This window comes from Ovis canadensis, chromosome 3 (assembly GCF_042477335.2).
Source record: "Ovis canadensis isolate MfBH-ARS-UI-01 breed Bighorn chromosome 3, ARS-UI_OviCan_v2, whole genome shotgun sequence".
Taxonomy (NCBI): domain Eukaryota; kingdom Metazoa; phylum Chordata; class Mammalia; order Artiodactyla; family Bovidae; genus Ovis; species Ovis canadensis.
Window position 1 is genome coordinate 157,364,088 of NC_091247.1, and position 21,643 is coordinate 157,385,730.

General features: G+C 42.3%; 1 protein-coding gene and 1 pseudogene across 1 annotated transcript; one reads left to right on the plus strand and one right to left on the minus strand.

Annotated features, from left to right (window-relative positions):
• Positions 1–750: 750 nt before the first annotated feature.
• IL22 (interleukin 22) lies at positions 751–6,142 on the plus strand. The gene is made up of 5 exons (XM_069586413.1): positions 751–976; positions 1,930–1,995; positions 2,104–2,250; positions 3,170–3,235; positions 5,553–6,142. The coding sequence occupies exons 1-5, from the start codon at positions 791–793 to the stop codon at positions 5,658–5,660; spliced, it is 573 nt and encodes a 190-aa protein (XP_069442514.1). The 5' UTR covers positions 751–790; the 3' UTR covers positions 5,661–6,142.
• A 1,331-nt stretch (positions 6,143–7,473) lies between these two features.
• On the minus strand, positions 7,474–8,357 carry LOC138438232 (small ribosomal subunit protein uS5 pseudogene; annotated as a pseudogene).
• Between the last annotated feature and the right edge of the window lie 13,286 nt (positions 8,358–21,643).

The following is a 21,643-nucleotide window of genomic DNA, read 5'->3' on the forward strand; positions in this document are numbered from 1 at the left end:
AAGATACATTTGCATCTATTGTAATTGTTTGGTCACTTAAAAAATGCCATAGAATGGGAGGAAAGTTATGTTAGCCAATACTGCTATTTTAAAATTTAAGTCTTCTTCAGCATTCATCATATTTTTTTAAAAAGGACATAAAATTTTAAAAAATAGAATTGTCTCCAAGCTGCCATTACTGCTTATTTTAAAGTAAAGGATATAGGTCCTTTTTTTTTTTTGATCACCTCTAAAGAGATAAGAATCTATGAAGCTGCTAGGAAAATGAGTCCGTGACCAAAATGTTTACTCACTACAAGAGATCAGAAAATTTTAAACTAAACCTGGAATCTACAAAGACAAAGCAGTCATTTTCTTTGAAAAATATGTAGGGTTTAGAAACTTTCTGGGATTTGTCTGTAAAAGCACGCACCGGGCCTAATAGTGACGTTTTAGGGAAATGCTGGCGTATCAAGGTGGGAAGGCTTGGAGGTGGTGCTCTGTGGTCCCCTATGGTGGTTAGGTAGTTCTCAGAAGACAGCACTGGAAATTAGATAATTGCTGATGTCATACTTTTCACACACACAATTTGGTGTCCTGGGGGCTATAAAAGCAGCAGCTTCTACTTTCCTATCACAAGCAGAAGCCTCGAAACAGGTAAGTCCTCCAACGAACTTGGTAGGATTGGCTTGCTGGGTCTATTACTTCTGGATACTTAATTTTTCCCCTTAATGTTGATTTTGTTTCTTGTTCTCTTGATACCAGGTTCTTCTTCCCTAGTCACCCACTGCTCAGGTTTGCTTTGTCCACGATGGCTGCCCTGCAGAAGTACGTGAGCTCTCCCCTCGGGGCCGCTCTGGCCGCTGGCTGCCTCCTTGTCATGGTGCTGTGCGCCCAGGGAGGAGCGGCTGCACCCATCACGTCGCACTGTAGGCTCAACAAGTCCGACTTCCAGGAGCCCTACATCTTCAACCACACCTTCACTCTGGCTCAGGAGGTACTCATCTCAGTCCTTCTCTTATGCATCTTATCTACTTGGAACCTGAATAGTTCTTAAAATTTCTCCAGAGGACATTTCTCCAGACGAACATTAATCTCTACTGGTATACCTGTCATCACTTTTATGTCTCTTTTAAGACTTTTTGGAGCTCAAGCTTTACCTCAAGACCTGTCATTTTGCCCTTTAGGAGATGCACATTCAGTTTTGCCCCCAAAGGAGCCATGTAGTAACCCATCTGACTGTTTATGGTTCCCTTTACTCCTCTAAGCATTCTTTTATTTTCTGAAGAGCAAGAAATTCACATTTTTGAGCACTTACTATGTTATGAGCTCTATTCTAGGAGCTTTAAATCCATTCTTTTTTTTTTTAACTGAAGTATAGTTCATTGACAGTATTATTTAAGTTCCAGGTATACAGCATAGTGATCCACAATTTTTAGAGATTATTCTCCATTTATAGTTATTATAACATATTGGCTATATTACCTATGCTGTACATTATACTTTTTTATCTTATTTTTTAAATTTATTTTGAAGTATAGTTGGTTTACAGGGTCATGTTAGTTTCCAGTGTACAGCATACTGATTCGAGTCTATATATATGTATAAGTATACCTATATATGTGTATATATAAAATATATGTATATTCTTTTATATATTCATTCCCCTTATTGGTTGTTATAAAATATTGAGTATGGTTCCTTGTACTATATGGCAACTTCTTGTTAGTTATCTATTTTATACATTGTGGTGTATATATGTTAACCCCAAACTTCTAATTTACCCCTCCCCTCAACCCCTGAGCATCATTTTAAACCCATGAACTAAAGAGCCCTTTCTTTAGTCCTCACAGTGCTGCTCTGGGAAGAGGGGACAGAGTACAGCTCTCCTTACAGACATTTCTTCTAGCTTTATGATGTCCAGGCACTTAGTCTTTTCTTCTCTTGCAGGCTAGTTTGGCAGATAACATCACAGATGTTCGTCTCATTGGGAACAAATTGTTCCAGGGAATCAATGTAAGCCAGAGGCATGATGCCACTTGTGGTGACTTGGAGCGGTGGTGAGGATGGGCCGGGTCTTGTGGATGTCGCCTAACTTGAGCCCTGCTCTTTCACTTTCACCAGCAGGTGACGAAGCGCTGCTATGTGCTGAAGCAGGTGCTGAACTTTATTCTTGAAGAGGTGCTGTTCCCCCGATCCGATGAATTCCACCCCCATATGAAGAAGGTGGTGCCCTTCTTCTCCAAGCTCAGCAAAAAGCTAAGCCAATGCGTAAGTTCTTCTCCAGCCAAAGTCCGATCCTCCCAGGTGCCTGCCTTTCGTCTTTCTTCTGTGCGGAACCCTCTTCCTTCCCACCCCAGTGCCCCTTCCAAGCTGGTAGTAAGAGGTGCCTCCGTCACACCATTACTGAAGTCATTTGGCAGCACAACCTGTTTGCTTTTGCTTTAATTGAGTCACATTTTGAGTTGATTGTGATGGGCAGGGTCTGAAAGACCACAGGAGACTCATTTGTCCCTGGGAAAAAGCAATTCGGACTATGTGAGATGAGAAAGGTGTTGGGAGCTTTAAGGAAAAATACAAATGGTGCAAATGGATTCACTGAATATAAGTTGATGGAGGGAGGGGATGGGAGAGAAAGGGAGAAACAAGAAGATTTGATATTTGGCAGTGGGTGGGTGGATGAAGACTGCTGCCCTTTTGATACTGGAAGTGACAAAAATCAGAGGTGCGTGAGCTTGATGCCTCTGAATATTGAAAACTAAGAAAAATATTTTGGTGGAGTAGGCTGAGCAAAGGGGGCCTAGTATTTATTGAGGAGGGCCCTGTTCGCATGAGATATTTTATGTAGGTTTCTTGTTCTGAGCCCGTGTTTTTGATGAGGTGCCGTTATGGTTTTATTCTTGACAGGATTTGCATAAACCACTCCGCTCTTTCCACAAACTTCAACCTCAGTAGGGTTTCCCAAAGGTGAAGTGAGGTTCCGTGTAAGGGAAATGACTGGATTTTGGTGTCCCAGGGATTGAAGAGGTCAGAGAATCTAGGTCACTATTGATATCTAGGTCGTTGTGGGCAAAATTGCTAAGAACTTTAATTCCAGATGAAGTGTAACATGCTTCAGTTAGGAAGGCTGAGTCTCAAAAAGCTTCAGCACAACAATGTTAAACTTGTTGCTCTCACTTCCATTTTGCAGCATATTGAGAATGACAACCAGCATATCCAGAGAAACGTACAGAATCTGAAGAACACAGTGAAAAAGGTACTAGTAACAACTCTTAGCGCTAAATCATTTGATAGAAGAGGCAAATATTGTTTTTCTTCCTTTTCTTTCCCTTTTTCTCCCATGTCATGATTTTTTACAGGCCTCTCCTGCCACTGGGTTGATTATTTAGGTGCACATACATATAGATGTGTCTACATGTTTATAAGTTGGTTTTCAAATTTTGCAAATTCTAGAACTGGCTGGGAACTTAAGTCATCTAATATTGTCACCCCTGTGCTAGGGATGGCCAGTGTCAGAGTCAGAATAGACTGCAGGACCTCTGAATCCCATCCAGGCCAGAAGTGCTGGATATTATAGTTAGTCTCGTCAGTTCTTAGGGAAATTTAAGATACCTACTGATTCATTTCGTCTGAAGAAGCATTTGTTCAAAACCAGAAAACTGGGTAAAACTTATTTGAAATAATTTTGAAGTCATTCACATGATGATGTAAAACTTGGAGAAATATACCTAGAACAGCCATAATAAAAGAGCTGGACTTGCACACAGGGTGAATTTCTGGAATGGTCTGATACTTATATTTAACTACTAAAATACCCAGCAGCTATTGGTTTTAATTTAAAAGTGAGAGTGAATGACCCCCCAGTTTCTTTCACGCAGTTTCAAACAGAATAGAAGTATTACTATTAGCAATGGATTCATTGTAGGGGAATGAATGTCCACAGTGGAAGCCCTCTTTCTTCCTCTTTCCTTTTCCTTCTTTCCTGGTCTCTTCCTTCCCTTGACAATGTGCTAGTGAGCATCTATCTGATATAGGTTAGTGTATATTTTGACAGAGAATGATATGGTCAGGTGGCCTATTTGGGGGAAAAGAACAACAGGGGAAGGTTCAGCTCAGCTGCTGTGACTCATTCAAAAACCAGAGCTACCAAAAGCAGCAGCAAAAGTGATGATTTGGCAAGCAGGTACAATTAAACCTCAGAAACAAGAAGGCTCTGGTTGATGGAATTTTCAGCGTAACCTCAATTCCCTCTTTTTTCCATCTTGATTTTTTTTATAAAAAGTATCTCTTCCCGAATGTGATTTAATGAACATTGTCAATGTCTTCCTTTGATAACTGAAGGATTTGTTGTTTTTCATTGTGAAGATAAATTCTCTTGTCATAGAACTATTATTAGCTAGACACAGAGGGCTGAATATTAGCATGCCATGGCCAAGAAGTACTTTGCATTTCTGGTGTGAAAAATTCCTCATATGAGCTTACTTTGTTGTCTTTAGTGGAGTGTGGGAGAGAAAAAGCTGATGGGGATTTGTGTGGGAAAACAGATTTTAAAGCTCTTAATCCATTTTAAGGGAATTGACTTTCACATTAGCAATCAGTTGCCATGTGGATGAGTTGTTATACTTTTTTTTTACCCTGTAGTTCCAGAAAGCCTAGTGAGAGAGGAATATTATTCAGAGAAATCTCAGCATGTGTAAACACTGGTCAGCACTGTGAAATGGGAGGGCATCTTGAGGGGATAGTAATCCCCTGTCACTGAAGAAAAGCAGAAAGCAGGCTGTAGCAGAACAGAGAACAGACAGTAGAATTCTTTATCATCTTGGGAATCTTTGAGATATTAAAAAAATAGCTGTCATTATGTCAAAGGAAGTATTGGAAGGTGGAAAGATGAAAGAAAGCAGGAAGAGAAAGACCAAAGTCTAGAGGACGGTGGTGACTTAGGGCTGCTGTTTCCTTTGAAATAATCTTGAGCACATTTAATAGATTAGACAAGTTGCAGAGGAGGGGATTTAGACTTGTGTTCCCTCTCCCATGGGGTTTAAAAGACTCTTTTGCCTACTACTTGGAAGGAGGAGAAAAGAAAGTGTGTTAGGCTCTGTATCTGGCCTTTCACTGTTAAAGCAACTAGATAGGAGGCATTTGATATTTCCCCCACAAAAGTGAAAACTTGTTTTCCCTCACCTTGGTCAAGAAAATGGAAACAGAAAAAGTCCACATGTTTTGGTAAATGTGGTAGTTTTGATTCAAGACTATTGGTCATAGTCGTGGGGCTCAGAGGCAGGGCAAGGAGGGATGAGTGGTGCTTGGGTCCCCTGGATCTCAGCACAGGCTCTACCTGCTTGCTCTGGTTCAGCAGTGATTTAACACATCAACCAGCTGAGACTGATGCTCATAGGTGCCCTCTCAGATCAGGTCATATACTTTTGAAAAAGGGTATTATCACTAATCTTTTAAAAAAGGCTAAAATTTGGTTTCTGTTCCAACAACCTAACCATCTCATCTCTCTCTAATTTGTTTCTCTTTAGAAAACATGGTATAAATGCTGAAATACTTGTGTGTTCTTATTTTCACAGCTTGGAGAGAGTGGAGAGATCAAAGTCATTGGAGAACTGAACTTGCTGTTTATAACCCTGAAACGTGAATGTGCTCAAGTAGAGCAAGGCTGGAAAATGGATTACTAACCTTTCTCACCTGTTAAACAATAAGATCCCCTGAGGTTTTCTTTTATCAAAAGGAAAAGGGGAAGCCAAACTCCACAGTCCTGTGTAAATTCTAAAAAAAACCCTGGCTTAGCTTCAAAATGAGAACAATGTCACTTGTATCCATAAGATCAGAAGCTAGACCTTCCAAGCATATTAATAACTTTTTATTGTAGTCAGTGTTTTATACACAGAAATTTAACTATTTCCCCACAAAAAGATTACTTTCTATCTCTTTAGAAAAAGCCCCTAAATAACTTCATTTCCATAATCAATACTTTATATTTATGAATTAATTTATTGTTACAAATATATGTCTTATTATTTATGTCACTTTACTAATATGAGTTTATTTATGGAAGCATTATAAAATATTTCTACTTAATTATAAGGTGAATAGTAATATTTATGATAATAATTATGGAGCTATTATTTAGTCTCAATAAACACATTGATATCCTAAATCTGGTCGCTTTGTGACTTTTTTCCCCTTTAATGTTTTCACTACCATCATCACCATCATCATCAAGTAATCATTCCTATTTGCTAAATGGGTCCAAAAGCTGTATATAAATGATTTTATTCCTGACTCTAAGCAAATGAGGTGCTATTAGTATTATCCCCTTTTACTGGTGAGAAAACTGAATCAGAAACATGTTTAAAATATTGTGTCACTATGAGTAGTTAAATCTTTTTAAGCTAGGTCTATCTGATTTCTAGGGGATCTTCTGTGTTGCCTATATAGATTTATTGTGTTGATTCAGCATGTGATTCTGAAACTAAAAAGGTAAGAAATTTAAAAGAATTCATCTGCATCATTAGCAGTTTGTGGATAAAAGAAAAGAATGATGCTGGAGGGGAAATACATATTGCCTCTGTTGATATAGATGAATTGCTTTTATTTCTAGGTTGAGCTTGTTAGGCAGGACATCCTCCAGTTTGCCTGTGAGTCAGGAAGGAAAGGGGAAGCTGATTGAGTTTGGGGAGTCTCATCTGCTAGTGGAGTTTAGCCCTGATAGAGAAGTCATGTGAGTGGAAGATGAAACATACATGAGGGCAAAAGCTGGATGTTGTCAAGATTTGTGCAGCAGTACAGAGAAGAGAATAGAGATAAAAGTTGGACTAGTTTTGTCTAGAAGACTGGACAAACAACACCAGCACTGAAGCTTGTATAGGTCTTTCCATAGAAGGTGAAAGTTGGTGGTCAGCAGTCTAAAATGCTTTCTTCTTCAAAAAACCAGGAATTATTTTAAGGGCACTCACCAATAGTTTGCCAAGCTCCTGAAGGATGAGGTCAAGACCGATGATGATTAATATATAGAGCACAAAGAAGTGGTTACCTGTGGGGAGAAGGCAATGTTCAGGGGAATAAGATTTACAAACTATTAGGTATAAAATAAGCTACAAGGATATATTGTACAGCATGGGAAACACAGTGAATATTTTATAACTATAAATGAAGTATGCTGCTGCTGCTAAGTCGCGTCAGTCATGTCCGACTCTGTGCGACCCCACAGACGGCAGCCCACCAGGCTCCCCTGTCCCTGGGATTTTCCAGGCAAGAATACTGGAGTGGGTTGCCATTTCCTTCTCCAATGCATGAAAGTGAAAAGTGAAAGTGAAGTCGCTCAGTTGTGTCCAACTCTTCTCGACCCCATGGATTATAGCCAACCAGGCTCCTCCATCCATGGGATTCTCCAGGCAAGAGTACTGGAGTGGGTAGCCATTGCCTTCTCCGATAAATGAAGTATAACCTTTATTTTTTTTTTTTCTGGTTTCATTCACGTTATTATTCTCTTTATAAAATTATGTGGTGGCTACAGCTGGGGCCTGGGTTATCTGCACGGAGACTCTGGTGTGGGTCTTCACAAGATGGTCAGTGAGTTCCTGATATGGAGACTTGGTGAACACTGACTCTTTCCAGAAGTCAGGGGTGAGACAACTGTAGGTCTTGGGAATGGCATCAAAAGTGGCCTTGGCTAAGTTGCCCAGGGTGGCGGTGCAGCCCCTGGCAGAAGTGCAGCAGTCGTCGATGGCGGCCGTCAGCAGCAGCTTCTTGGGCACAGGGGTGGAGACGATGCCGGTGCCTCTGGGGGCAGGGATGAGGCGCAACCGCACGGAACTACAGTGGCCAGTCACCTTGCAAGGAATCGCGTGGGGCTTGCCGATCTTGTTCCCCCAGTAGCCTCTTCGCAGGGGGACAGTGGACAGCTTGGCCAGGATGATGGCCCCACGGATGGAAGGGGCTACTTCCTTAGAATACCCAGACCGACATGTCCGTAGTAATCCTGGATGGCAACACACGCCTTGAACCTGGTCCGCTGGCCAGCACAGGTCTGCTTTGCATGGGCATCATCTTCAAAACCTCATCCTTGAGGGATGTTCCCAGGAAAAAGTCAATAATCTCAGACTCCTTGATGGGCAGAGAGAAAAGGTAGATGTCCTCCAGGGACATGATCTTCACGTCCTTGACGAGGAGGCCCAGCTTGGTAACCGGGAGCCACTCCTTGTCCTCGGCCTTGCCTCCACGAACTCCGCGGCCTCTGACCCGGCCCCGACCCCGGCCGGGACCCCTGCCCCGGACGCACTGCCGAAGCCTCCGCGGAAGCCAACGCGGCCTCCCATTCCAGGGGCCCCGGGGCCTCCGGGCCCTCCCGCAGGACTGGCGTCATCCACCATTTGGTGTTTTAATGAAGAAGAAGCGAAGTATAACCTTTAAAAATCACGAATCACTATATCATACACCTGTAACTTATATAATGTTGTACAGCAGCTATCAGTTCAGTTCAGTCGCTCAGCCGTGTCCGACTCCTTGCGACTCAATGAACTGCAGCACCCTGTCCATCACCAACTCCTGGAATCACTCAAACTCATGTCCATGGAGTCGGGGATGCCATCCAGCCAACTCATCCTCTTTCTTCCCCTTATCCTCCTGCTCTCAATCTTTCCCAGCATCAGGGTCTTTTCAAATGAGTCAACTCTTTGCATCAGGTGGCCAAACTATTGGAGTTTCAGCTTCAACATCAGTCCTTCCAATGAACACCCAGGACTGATCTCCTTTAGGATGGACTGGTTGGATCTCCTTGCAGTCCAAGGGACTCTCAAGAGTCTTCTCCAACACCACAGTTCAAAAGCATCAATTCTTCTGTGCTCAGCTTTCTTTATGGTCCAACTCTCACATCCATATATGACCACTGGGAAAACCATAGCCTTGACTAGATGGACCTTTGTTGGCAAAGTAACGTCTCTGTTTTTAATATGCTGTCTAGGGATGGGGAGCCTGGTGGTGTGCTGCCTATGGGGTCGCACAGAGTCGGACGTGCCTGAAGTGACTTAGCAGCAACAGCAGCAGCAGGTTGGTCATAACTTTCCTTCCAAGGAGTGTCTTTTAATTTCATGGCTGCAGTCACCATCTGCAGTGATTTTGGAGCCCCCCAAAATAAAGTCAACCACTGTTTCCACTGTTTCCCCATCTATTTCCCATGAAGTGATGGGACCAGATGCCATGATCTTAGTTTTTTGAATGCTGAGTTTTAAGCCAACTTTTTCACTCTCATCTTTCACTTTCATCAAGAGGCTCTTTAGTTCTTCTTCACTTTCTGCCATAAGGGTGGTGTCATCTGCATATCTGAGGTTATTGATATTTCTCCCGGCAATCTTGATTCCAGCTTGTGCTTCTTCCAGTCCAGCGTTTCTCATGATGTACTCTGCATATAAGTTAAATAAGCAGGGTGACAATAGACAGCCTTGACGTACTCCTTTTCCTATTTGGAACCAGTCTGTTGTTCCATGTTCAGTTCTAATTGTTGCTTCCTGACCTGCATATAGGTTTCTCAAGAGGCAGGTCAGGTGGTCTGGTATTCCCATCTCTTTGAGAATTTTCCACAATTTATTGTGATCCACACAGTCAAAGGCTTTGGCATAGTCAAGAAAGCAGAAAGAGATGTTTTTCTGGAACTCTCTTGCTTTTTCGATGATGCAGCAGATGTTGGCAATTTGATCTCTGGTTCCTCTGCCTTTTCTAAAACCAGCTTGAACATCTAGAAGTTCATGGTTCACGTATTGCTGAAGCCTGGCTTGGAGAATTTTATGCATTACGTGTGAGATGAGCGCAATTGTGTGGTAGTTTGATCATTATTTGGCCTCTTTGGGATTGGAATGGAAACTGACCTCTTCCAGTCCTGCGGCCACTGCTGAGTTTTCCAAATTTGCTGGCGTATTGAGTGCAGCATATTGCTGCACACTTTCACAGCGTCATCTTTTAGGATTTGAAATAGCTCAACTGGAATTTCATCACCTTCACTAGCTTTGTTTGTAGTGATGCTTCCTAAGGCCCACTTGACTTCACATTCCAGGATGTCTGGCTCTAGGTGAGTGATCACACCATTGTGATTATCTGGGTCATGAAGATCTTTTTTGTACACCTCTTCTTAATATCTTCTGCTTCTGTTAGGTCCCTACCATTTCTATCCTTTATTGTGCCCATCTTTGCATGAAATGTTCCCTTGGTATCTCTAATTTCCTTGAAGAGATCTCTAGTCTTTCCCATTCTGTGGTTTTCCTCTTTTTCTTTGCATTGATCGCTGAGGAAGGCTTTCTTATCTCTCCTTGCTATTCTTCAGAACTCTGCATTCAAATGTGTATATCTTTCCTTTTCTCCTTTGCTTTTCACTTCCCTTCTTTTCACAGCTATTTGTAAGGCCTCCTCAGACAGCCATTTTGCTTTTTTGCATTTCTTTTTCTTGGGGATGGTCTTGATTTCTGTCTCTTGTACAATGTCATGATTCCATCCATAGTTCATCAGGCACTCTGTCTATCAGATTTAGTCTCTTAAATCTATTTCTCACTTCCACTGTATAGTCATAAGGGATTTGATTTAGGTCATTCCTGAATGGCCTAGTGATTTTCTCCACTTTCTTCAATTTCAGTCTGAATTTGGCAAGCAACTACAGCAACTGTACTTCACTTAAAAAAAAAGACTAATGGTGATTGTGAACACATATGTAAATTGCACGTTCACTTGTGGATAAAGCAGAGTTAATACTTTTGGTGTTGGCTCCAAATGCTGAAAGGTACTGAAGCTAAGCTTTTAGGATGATGGGATGATAATTATTTATGGGTTAAGCTGAGTTTTAGGACTCTTTTCTCTCTTCTTCCAACTAAGTTTCAGGGTAATGACTTGAGAAAAATTTGGTACTGCACTTGTTTTTGACCAACCTTCTAGAAATCGAGCCATCAGTGGAAGAATACCTTTAAGATTGAATTCACAGATGCTTCCATCCTATGGCAGGGAGTCTGAAATGAAGAGATTTAAAAATTCTGAATGCCAATGGATATAAGGAGTGAGGTGCCAGGATCCTGTCCAAGTCTGGAGAGCAGTGCTGGAAATGTGACAGTGACATGAGATAGTCCAAATTCCTCATGGGGAATCTTGACATAATCACTGGCAGTTGCTGTAGCAACTCTAATTTTTTTGGCATCAGTGGCAGTGACTAGCATTTGGCTGGTGCTATTGGCAAGGCTTGTTCTTGGCACGGCTTGTTCTTGGCACTGGCAGAAGCCTTGGGTGTCTACTTCTCCAGCAGCAGATGGCAACATTCAGGTATTTAAGAAGACTAATCTGTGAGCTTGTACGAGACACAAGCCCCCTGAGACCCTAACTAGCATTTAGGATTGAGGAGATGCCCCTTGAGGGTTTCAAATGTGGGAAGACTTGATATGACTCATGACTGTTGGGTGGAGAATAGTCCTAGGAGGGTAAGAATGGAAACAAGGCCAGCGCAGTCATTGGAGGGGCACCCAAAGCTGGTGCGATGGGACAACACAGAGGGTTAGGGTGGAGAGGGAGTTCAGAGGGGGGTTCAGGATGGGAGGTACACATGTATACCTGTGGCCAATCCATGCTGATGTATGGCAAAAACCATCACAATATTGTGAAGTAGTTGTTCTCCAATTAAAATAAATAAAATTTTTGTTAAAGGAAAGTGGTGATTGAACTGAAATAGAAGAGGTTAGAGCCAGTGTGACTGTGTGTGAGTGTGACTCAGCGACTTGGTGGCCTGAGACTTAAGAGCTGTGTATAGATCAGATTCACTAACAGGAAATGTGAGCCTTTAGTTTTTCTCCTGTCCCTTCATTTACACCATAATATTCAGTAGCATGCAGTGCTTCATATAGGAATGATGATAAAGACAGTGATTTTTGTACTGAAAGGAGGTTAAGATTTCAAGATTTGAGTGCAGACACTTACATCAAATAAGGAGAATGCAGTGATACCAAGGTTGAAAGCCAGGGTCCTATTGTCCCCGAGGCAACCCCCACCATAGTGACTTTATCTTTAAAATCTACTTCAAGGAATTGCTTATTGTTGTCGACAAAACAGCTAGACAAGTCTGGACTGTTGTTGTTGTGCTTCATGCTAAGTCATGTCTGACTCTTTGCGACCCCATGGACTGCAGCCTACCAGGCTCCTCCATCCATGGGATTTTCCAGGCAAGAGAACTGGAATGGGGCCATTTCCTTCTCCAGAGGATCTTCCCGACCCAGGGATCAAATCCGGGTCTCCCGCATTGTAGGCAGATGCTTTACCATCTGAGCCACAAGAGAGGCCTCAGTTGCCAAGAGGAAACTGTATTACTGCTATACCCTGGGGGGTAGGTAGACTGTAGCTGGACTAAAGAGGTTCGCTTGATTGTCTTGCCAACTTGCCCAACAGTCTGGTCAATGAAAAACTGCATCAACCCCAAAGAGACAGGATCCTCAAGACCTCCATTTCTGAAGGAATGAGGTTTAGTCTCTTTATCAGATGAAGGACCACATGGAAGGAAGGGGCAGGCAGACGGTAAAGGGATAGGTGGTGGAAGAAGGAATTCATGAGTATTGAAGTCCTGTGAACAGCTATAAAAGCAGGAATTATAGTAGATATGTTTTCTGTTAATTCATTCTTTGTCCTCTTTTTTCCTCCTCCCTCCTCTCTTATATGAAGAGTACTACGGAGGGCTGAAATTTCAGTTTTCAGGTGGGACTGTGACCACATTGACATCCTCCATATGGTGTTGTTGATGAGATTCTGAGTATTTCCTGTGTTGGAGACAAGCATTTCTCATCTGAACAAAGAGAAGAGTGGGGGTTGAAGAGACGAGGAATGGGTTGTGCTATTTTGGCCTTCCAGATCCAACATCTGTTCTTTCCCACTCTGCTTTGTCTCCAGAGAAATTGACATACATGAATTGCTCCCTATATGTGCTGCCTTTCTGGATTTTGATTTCATTTGGCAAGTGAAATAAGTTAGGAGACTGAAAGAAGACAATACAGGTAAAATACATATTCCTCTGTAACCCTCCATCCAAGTTGCCGTGCAGGTTGGTTGTCTACTCCTCCCAAAACCTCAGCTCATGCAGACAGTTCTCGTCCATATAATTCTCCTTCCTAGATCTGGAAATTGCTCTCAATCCTGGTCCCTAATGGGCTTCCAGCTATTGTTAGCTTTGGGACATCACACTACTTCTTTACAGAGTTCCTTAAACTCTCTCCACACCTTACAAAAGTCAATCCCTTATTAAGCTCTTTTTCAAACACAATATTGTAAATCAACTGTACATCAGCAAAACATTTTTTTAAACATAAATTAGTTCAACCACTATGGAAAACATATGGAAGTTTCTTAAAAAACTTAAAATTACCACATGATCCAGCAATCCTACTCCTGGACATTTACCTGGAAGAGATGAAAACTCTAATTTGAAAAGATACATGCACCCTAATGTTGGTAGCAACACTATTTACAATAGCCAAGACATGGAAACAACCCAAGTTCCCATCAACAGATGATTTGTTTAAGAAGCTGCAGTATATACATATATAAAAGAGGGAAATATTGCCATTTGCAGCAACATGAATGGGCCTAGAGATTATCATACTAAATGATAGAAGTCAGGAAGAGGAAGGGCAAATACCTGGTATCACTTATATGTGAAATCTAAAAAACCAATACAAATGAATCCAAACAGAAACTTATAGAAAACAAAACTTATGGTTACCAAGGGGAAAGGGAAGGAGAAGAGGAACAAATGAAGTATGGGATTAATGATACACACTACAATATACAGAATAGATGAGCAACAAGGATTTACTGTATAACACAGGGAACTATATCCAATAGCTTGTAATAACCTATAATGGAAAATAATATGAAATATCTATATCTATCGTGTGTGTGTGTGTGTATACTCAGTCATGTCCAACTCTTTGTGACCCCCATGGACTGTAGCCCGCCGTGCTCCCCTGTCCATGGAATTCTTCAGGCAAGAATGGGTTGCCATTTCCTGCTCCAGGAGATCTTCCCAGCCCAGGGATCAAACCTGCATCTCTTGTGTCTTCTGCATTGGCAGGCAAATTCTTTACCACTACATCACCTAGGAAGCCCATATCTATCTATGTCTATATATCTCTATCTATCTATTAACTGAATTACTTTGCTGTATACTTGAAACTAACACAATATTGTATATCACCTATACATTAATTAAAAGAATAACTCTTTTCCATTACCCAGCTTGAGTATGTTTTCCACTGGGATTCTGACCTGTATGTCTCTGTTCTCTCTTCTGTTCTCCTCCCAACTCCTGCCCAGTAGCAGGATGGAGTCTACTAGTTTAGATATCAGGGTTTTTTTGTTTTTTTTTTTTTTGTTTTTTTTTTTACAATAAAGGGCTTCCTTGGTGACTCAGCTGGTAAAGAATCCACCTGCAATGTGGGAGACCTGGGTTCGATCCCTGGGTTGGGAAGATCCCTTGGAGAAGGGAAAGGCTACCCACTCAGTATTCTGGCCTGGAGAATTCCATGGACTGTATAGTTTATGGGGTCACAAAGAATCAGATAGGACTGAGAGACTTTCACTTTCACTTTCATGGACAATAAATAAAGCCAGTTTCTGGCATATCTAAGTTGCAGAAATGTATGACCCTGCAATGAAGCAAAATAGAAAGCAGTGGTTTCTACAATAAACATACTTTTTAATTTTAAAAATTCCTATTTCCACAATAGACTTCTCCACGGGAAAGAGGGGCATTTAGGTCACCATGCAGCATTACCTGAAGTACCTAAAAGGCTTTCTTCTCCCTTTTGGCCCAGGAGTACTCCTACTCCTTCCTTCTGAGCCTCCCCCTTCTCCCTGCTGCTTCCACACCTGGCACGTGAGAACCCCGTGCAAGTCAGGCTATTGTGCCCACTAGAGGATGGGAGAGCTATTTACACCCAAGGCATGCTGACTCCTCTCAGCTTTGTGTATTGGTTGCTTCTCTTTTGTGTGACCCTTCCTTCAACTCTTTTCTTGTTACAGCTGTTAATGACGTTCAGCAAGAATGTCTGTCTGAGTCACAGTGCCTCCCTTATTTCTATGGGGTTTAAATGTCTGGCTCATTTTCTGATTCATTCCTTCAAAATGACGTATATGTACACACACACACATTCATGCTAAGTTGCTTCCATCATGTCTGACTCTGTGTGATCCTATGGGCTGTAGCCTGTCAGGCGCCTCTGTCCATGAGATTCTTCAGGCAAGAATACATCATTGGGTTGCCATGCCTTCCTCCAAGGGATCTTCCCAACCCAGGGATCGAACCCACACTGGCAGGCGTGTTCTTTACCACTAGCACCACCTGGGAAGCATATAGTCAGACATGATTTAGGGACTAAACTATAGCAATGTTCCAGGCACTATTTCAGATGGTGAGCAAAACAAACAGACGTGAAAGGAGACAGAGTGCTCAGAGGAAGATCACAGGTCCCCAGTGTGGCTGGAAAACAGATTGTCAGGGCAGATGCATGAGGTACCTGGGCTGAGCCAATTCCTTACTAGAATCTAAGCTCTGTGAGGGTTAGCATTTTGGTTTGTTTTGCTTAGCATCTGGAATATCGCCTGTTGTTGTTTAGTCCCTAAGTCATGTCCGACTCTTTGCAACCCCATAGACTGTAGCCTGCCAGGCTCCTCCATCCATGGGATTTCCCAGGCAAAAATACTTCAGTGGGTTGCCATCCTTCTCCAGGGGATCTTCCCAACTCAGGGACTGAACCTGCATCTCCTATATTGGCAGACATATTCTTTACCACTGAGCCAACTGGGGAGCTAATATATATATAAATTAATACTGCCTATCTCATGGATAAGATCTGCTATGAACAGTAGAATAGTATATATATTCTAAATATATACATATATATGTATACATATATAATACATATATAGTGTATATATATACATATATACACTATATATATAGATATATACATATATATAGTACATATATATATATGGCATTTTGAAGGAATTAACAAATACATTGATTCAGACAGAATCCCTGGAAGACACTAGCATCAAAAACAAATTTGTGGGAATAAGAGATCTCTCATTAGCTGGTTCCTGCTAATGAGAACACTCAGGCTGGTAATACCAAAACACAGATGCATTTAACCGCAGAAAAGTGAACAGCTGGTGTGTAGGAGAGAAAGACACAGAACAAAAAGCAGTAGCTAGCATCCCCCAACGCAGAGCTGCATGAGAGGTTCGCATCAAGTCGAGATGCTCAGCTGATCGGATCCTCCTACATGTCTGGTTTGGTGTGAAATGCAGAGGAGAGACAGGAAACAATATTGAAGGCGGAAGGGGAGCCCACTGTGGCCTCTGCAGATCTTATAGGTAAAAGGAGAAGATAAAGAGCTGTTTGTGGCTGCCCGACATAGCTTAGAAGTGGGTCGAGCTGCCGAGGCAGAGTTTATTATCTTTAGGTCAGCACCCACTTTCTTTCTCCTTCCTCCTTAGAGCCCTGACTGTCTTTTGGTCTTCTCTCACCCCACTGAGTGTTCCATGGTGATGATGGGAGTGTAATCAGTAATCCAACAGTATTTATTGAGCATATACTATACACTAGTTGATATTTATTAATAGCATTAAAGTAACTGCAATGACCAAGCAGAAAAAAATTCCCTGCCCTGATAGAACTTAGATTTTAGCAAAAGGAGATAGACAGTAAACAAAACATATAACTGAAAGGTATGTTAGATAATGACGAGAGATTTGGAAAAAAATAAAACAGAAAACGGAGACAGAGGAGCTGAGGATAGGGTTAATTCCCATTAGGGTATTGTATTAGCCTGCAAGGGCTGCCATAACAAAGTAGCACACAGGCTGAGTGGCAGTTCTGGAGACTAAGTCTGACCTCAAGATGTCAGCAGGATTGGTTTCTTCTGAGGCTTCCCTCCTTGCCTTACAGACGGCCACCTTCTCTACATGGTCTTTCTGTGTGTGTGTGCGCATGCTAAGTCGCATCAGTCGTGTCTGACTCTGTGTGACCCTATGAACTACAGCCTGTTAGGCTCCTCTGTCTCACTAGCGCCATCTGGGAAGCCCTCGTCCATGTATCGTCGTGGTATTCTCTCAGTCATGTCCTACTCAGAGAAGGCAATGGCACCCCACTCCAGTACTCTTGCCTGGATAATCCCATGGACGGAGGAGCCTGGTGGGCTGCAGTTCATGGGGTCGCTAAGAGTCAGATACGACTGAGCGACCTCAATTTAACTTTTCACTTTTCACTTTCCTGCATTGGAGAAGGAAATGGCAACCCACTCCAGCGTTCTTGCTTGGAGAATCCCAGGGACAGGGGAGCCTGGTGGGCTGCCGTCTATGGGGTCGCACAGAGTCGGACACGACTGAAGCGACTTAGCAGCAGGAGCCGCAGCATGTCCTGCACTTTGTAATTCCATGGACTGTAGCCTGCCAGGCTCCTCTGTCCATGGCATTCTCCAGGCAAGGATACTGGAATGGGGATCCTTCTGATCTAGGGATCGAACCTGGGTCTCCTGCATTGCAGGGAGATTCTTTACCGTCTGAGCCAGCCACCAGGGAAGAATCCTCCATGTATGTCTGTGTCCTAATCTCTTTTCATGAGGGAATGAGTTGCATTGAATTAAGACCTGCCCAGACAGATAATTAACTTGACTACCTCTCTTTAAAAACCTTTTTTATTTTGTATTGGGTTATAGCCAATTAAGCAACAATGTTGTGAGTTGTGATAGTTTCTGGTGAACAAAGAAGGGACTCAGCAATACATACACATGTATCCATTCTCCCCCAAACTCCCCTCCCATCCAGGTTGCCACATAACATTACCTCTTTAAAGGCCATGCCTCCAAATACAGCCATATTCTGGGGTGCTGGGGTTAGGACTTCAACATATGAATTTTGGAGGGACAAAGTTTAGCCCTTAACGGATCGTAGGAAAGACCAGCTGGGAAGGTGGTATTTAAACAAAGACTTGAAAGACTTAGAAGAGCTGGCCATATAGATATCTAGTGGGGGAAGCATTTCAGGCAGAGGGAAGAGCCAGTGCAAAGGCTGTGAGATGCAGGCATTTTGGTGAGTTGGAATGGAGGTTTCGTGGCTAAAGAGGTGTGCGGGGTGATGGGGGGATGGGGGAAATAGAAGGAAAGCTGAGAGGAAAAAAAGAATAGCAAATCAGGCCCTTAGGCCATTGAAAGGATTTCACTTTTCTGCTGAATGTGAGAAGAAGTCTGTAAGGGAAAAATCAGGCTTCTAGTGGCCTGCAAGTTGAAATTCAAGTGCATTGCTTAGTCTGAGTAGAATCAATCTATCAGGCACTTATGCTGCCTGCCCCAGAACCTCAGTGCTGAGAAGGACCAGCGATGAACCCTTTTGGATGGAAAGGATGCATCTATTTCTAGGGCTCTCACTGTTGCACTTTCTAAATTCTGTCTCAATTCTTGCAGTTATCACTGTCAACTTTCTTTCTGATGCACTTAGAAAATGAGTCAGAAAGGCTATTTTTTAAGCCACGTGCTTTGATAAAACTTTGGAGGAGGCTCGGATTGGTGCATCGTGGTGTGTCCTTTCTCTCTCTTTTCTTCTTCTGGGCTAAGGGTGAGGCGGACAGTGGCAGAGGTGTATTTCTCTCATCCCAGTTGTGGTGGGTTATTATAAGAAATCTGCTTATGACTTCTCTTCTATTTTGAAATCATGGCTAGGGTACTATATTCTTTGCAGGTTTTATGGATGTCATGCCTTTCATTGCCAGAGAACAAATAACCAATATGTACCCTACCAACATGTCAAAACTGAAAATGCTAAGATAACCAACACCTACACAGCTATTCAAGCTGGTTTTAGAAAAGGCAGAGGAACCAGAGATCAAATTGCCAACATCCGCTGGATCATGGAAAAAGCAAGAAAGTTCCAGAAAAACATCTATTTCTGCTTTATTGACTATGCCAAAGCCTTTGACTGTGTGGATCACAATAAACTATGGAAAATTCTAAAAGAGATGGGAATACCAGACAACCTGACCTGCCTCTTGAGAAACCTATATGCAGGTCAAGAAGCAACAGTTAGAACTGGACATGGAACAACAGACTGATTCCAAATAGGAAAAGGAGTACGTCAAGGCTATATACTGTCACCCTGCTTATCTAACTTATATGCAGAGTATATCATGAGAAATGCTGGGCTGGAAGAAGCACAAGCTGGAATCAAGATTGCCAGGAGAAATATCAATAACCTCAGATATGCAGATAATACCACCCTTATGGCAGAAAGTGAAGACGAACTAAAGAGCCTCTTGATGAAAGTGAAAGAAGAGAGTGAAAAAGTTGGCTTAAAGCTCAACATTCAGAAAACTAATTCATGGCATCCGGTCCCATCACTTAATGGCAGATAGATAGGGAAACAGTGGAAACAGTGTCAGACTTTATTTTGGGGGGCTCCAAAATCACTGCAGATTGTGACTGCAGCCATGAAATTAAAAGATGCTTACTCCTTGGAAGGAAAGTTATGACCAACCTAGATAGCATATTGAAAAGCAGAGACATTACTTTGCCGACAAAGGTCCGTCTAGTCAAGGCTATGGTTTTTCCAGTGGTCATGTATGGATGTGAGAGTTGGGCTGTGAAGAAAGCTGAGCACTGAAGAATTGATGCTTTTGAACTGTGGTGTTGGAGAAGACTCTTGAGAGTCCCTTGGACTGCAAGGAGATCCAACCAGTCCATTCTGAAGGAGATCAGTCCTGGGTGTTCATTGGAAGGAATGATGCTGAAGCTCAAACTCCAGTACTTTGGCCACCTCATGTGAAGAGTTGACTCATTGGAAAAGACTCTGATGCTGGGAGGGATTGGGGGCAGGAGGAAAAGTGGAGGACAGAGGATGAGATGGTTGGATGGCATCACCGACTCGATGGACATGAATCTGAGTGAACTCCAGGAGTTGGTGGTGGATGTGATTCATGGGGTCGCAAGGAGTCAGACACGACTGAGCGACTGAACTGAACTGAACTCAGCTATTGCTGTTGTTTAGTCGCTATGCTGTGTCTGACTCTTTAATGACCCCATGGGAGTATCCTGCCAGGCCCCTCTGTCCATGGGATTTACCAGGCAAGAATACTGGAGTGGGTTATCATTTCCTTCTCCAGGGAATCATTCTCACCCAGGGATCGAACCTGAAGTTGAACCCACATTTCTGTATTTCCTGCATTGGCAGGTGGATTCTTTACTACTGAGCCACCAGGGAAGCCCTTCAAAGCTATGGGATACTGCCTGATAGCTATTGGGATGGATAATACTTTTTTTTTTTGGATTGGTGTGTTGTTTTTTTCTCACTGTCCATCAAAAGATCTTGAACTCAATCATACATAATGTTTTTTTATTAATCTGGAGTCAAAATGGTACAGTGGAAATACCATTGGATTTGCTGTTCAAAGACTTGGGTCAAAGCCCAGGTTGCTGCTTCCTGTCTTTGCACCTTCAGACTAGTCATTTAACTTCTTTCAGTCTCAGCTCTCTTACCTGTAAACCAAGAAAAAAACAAGAGCTCCTTTACCTTTTTTAGAAGTACTGGGAAGATCAAGTAAAGGAAAATATTTATGGTTAGATATAAGATTAGATATTCTTATAGTGAATATGCAAGGGTTATACAATGTCACAAAGGTTTGTTATATTATTCCTTACTTTTGTCTTTTGTTCTTTTCTCCTTAGGTCACTGTTTTCCCACCTCCCGTTTCCTGTGGTGTCCACCACAGCCTCCAACACTCCTTGTGTCCCGCTCTCTGGTGTGGAGGGAGCCCACACACGGAGTGGAAAACACATGAGCTTTGGAGTCTCACAAACATGGGTGGAATTCTCTGCCTTTTTGAACTGTCACCAGGCATGTGATTCAACTTCCCTGGACCTCAGATTTTTTTCTCTGTAAAATGGAGCAACACCAGATGCTCTAAGACTAACTACATTCTCAAGTATAATGGGAAGTATTTAGTTATACCCTGAACATTAGGATATAAAATCGTTCTTCTCCCAACAACCTCCAATAAGCCTGGGGGATGACAAGCACTCAGTTTAAGAGTCTGGTGAATGAATGAATTAATGATGAAGAGTGAATACATAGAATACCAGCTGCTTGGCACAACGCCTGGAACATAGGGGGAGACCCTCAGTGAATTTCCAAGCTGATTCTTCCTTATGCTGCTCATGTATCCAATGTCAATAGCCCCCTTTCTTCCACGCACACCATTGGCGGCACTCTTCTTCCTCCCTCTAACCTGTTCTCATCCATCCCTATAAGGATGTAAATATAAGATAAACAGGTTTCTTGGATGGTTCAGTAAAGCAGGACCTACCATTTCTGAGGGGACAAAAATCAAGCTATCATTGTACTGAACAAACTATCTATCTATAACTATTTCATGTCTGTATCTTCTGACTCTATCCTGGGAAAAACATTGGATTTCAGTGTCTTTTGTTTTTCTTTGAATGACTGGTTTAAATAGATCTATCTGCTTCTTATTCACGTCTGTGTTGATTTTAGGGTTTATGATCCTGAGGATCATACCAATCTTTGTGGTCGTTAAACATCAAATATCAACAAATTTAAGATGCAATATATTGAAAGTTGCAGTATTCTTTCATTC

Bases quoted from the DNA above. Each gene is read 5' to 3' on its own strand.
- IL22 (XM_069586413.1), top strand. From the start codon at position 791: ATGGCTGCCCTGCAGAAGTACGTGAGCTCTCCCCTCGGGGCCGCTCTG. The intron at 1,996-2,103 runs GTAAGCCAGAGG...CACTTTCACCAG, and splicing joins AATTGTTCCAGGGAATCAAT to CAGGTGACGAAGCGCTGCTA. The intron at 3,236-5,552 runs GTACTAGTAACA...TTATTTTCACAG, and splicing joins TGAAGAACACAGTGAAAAAG to CTTGGAGAGAGTGGAGAGAT.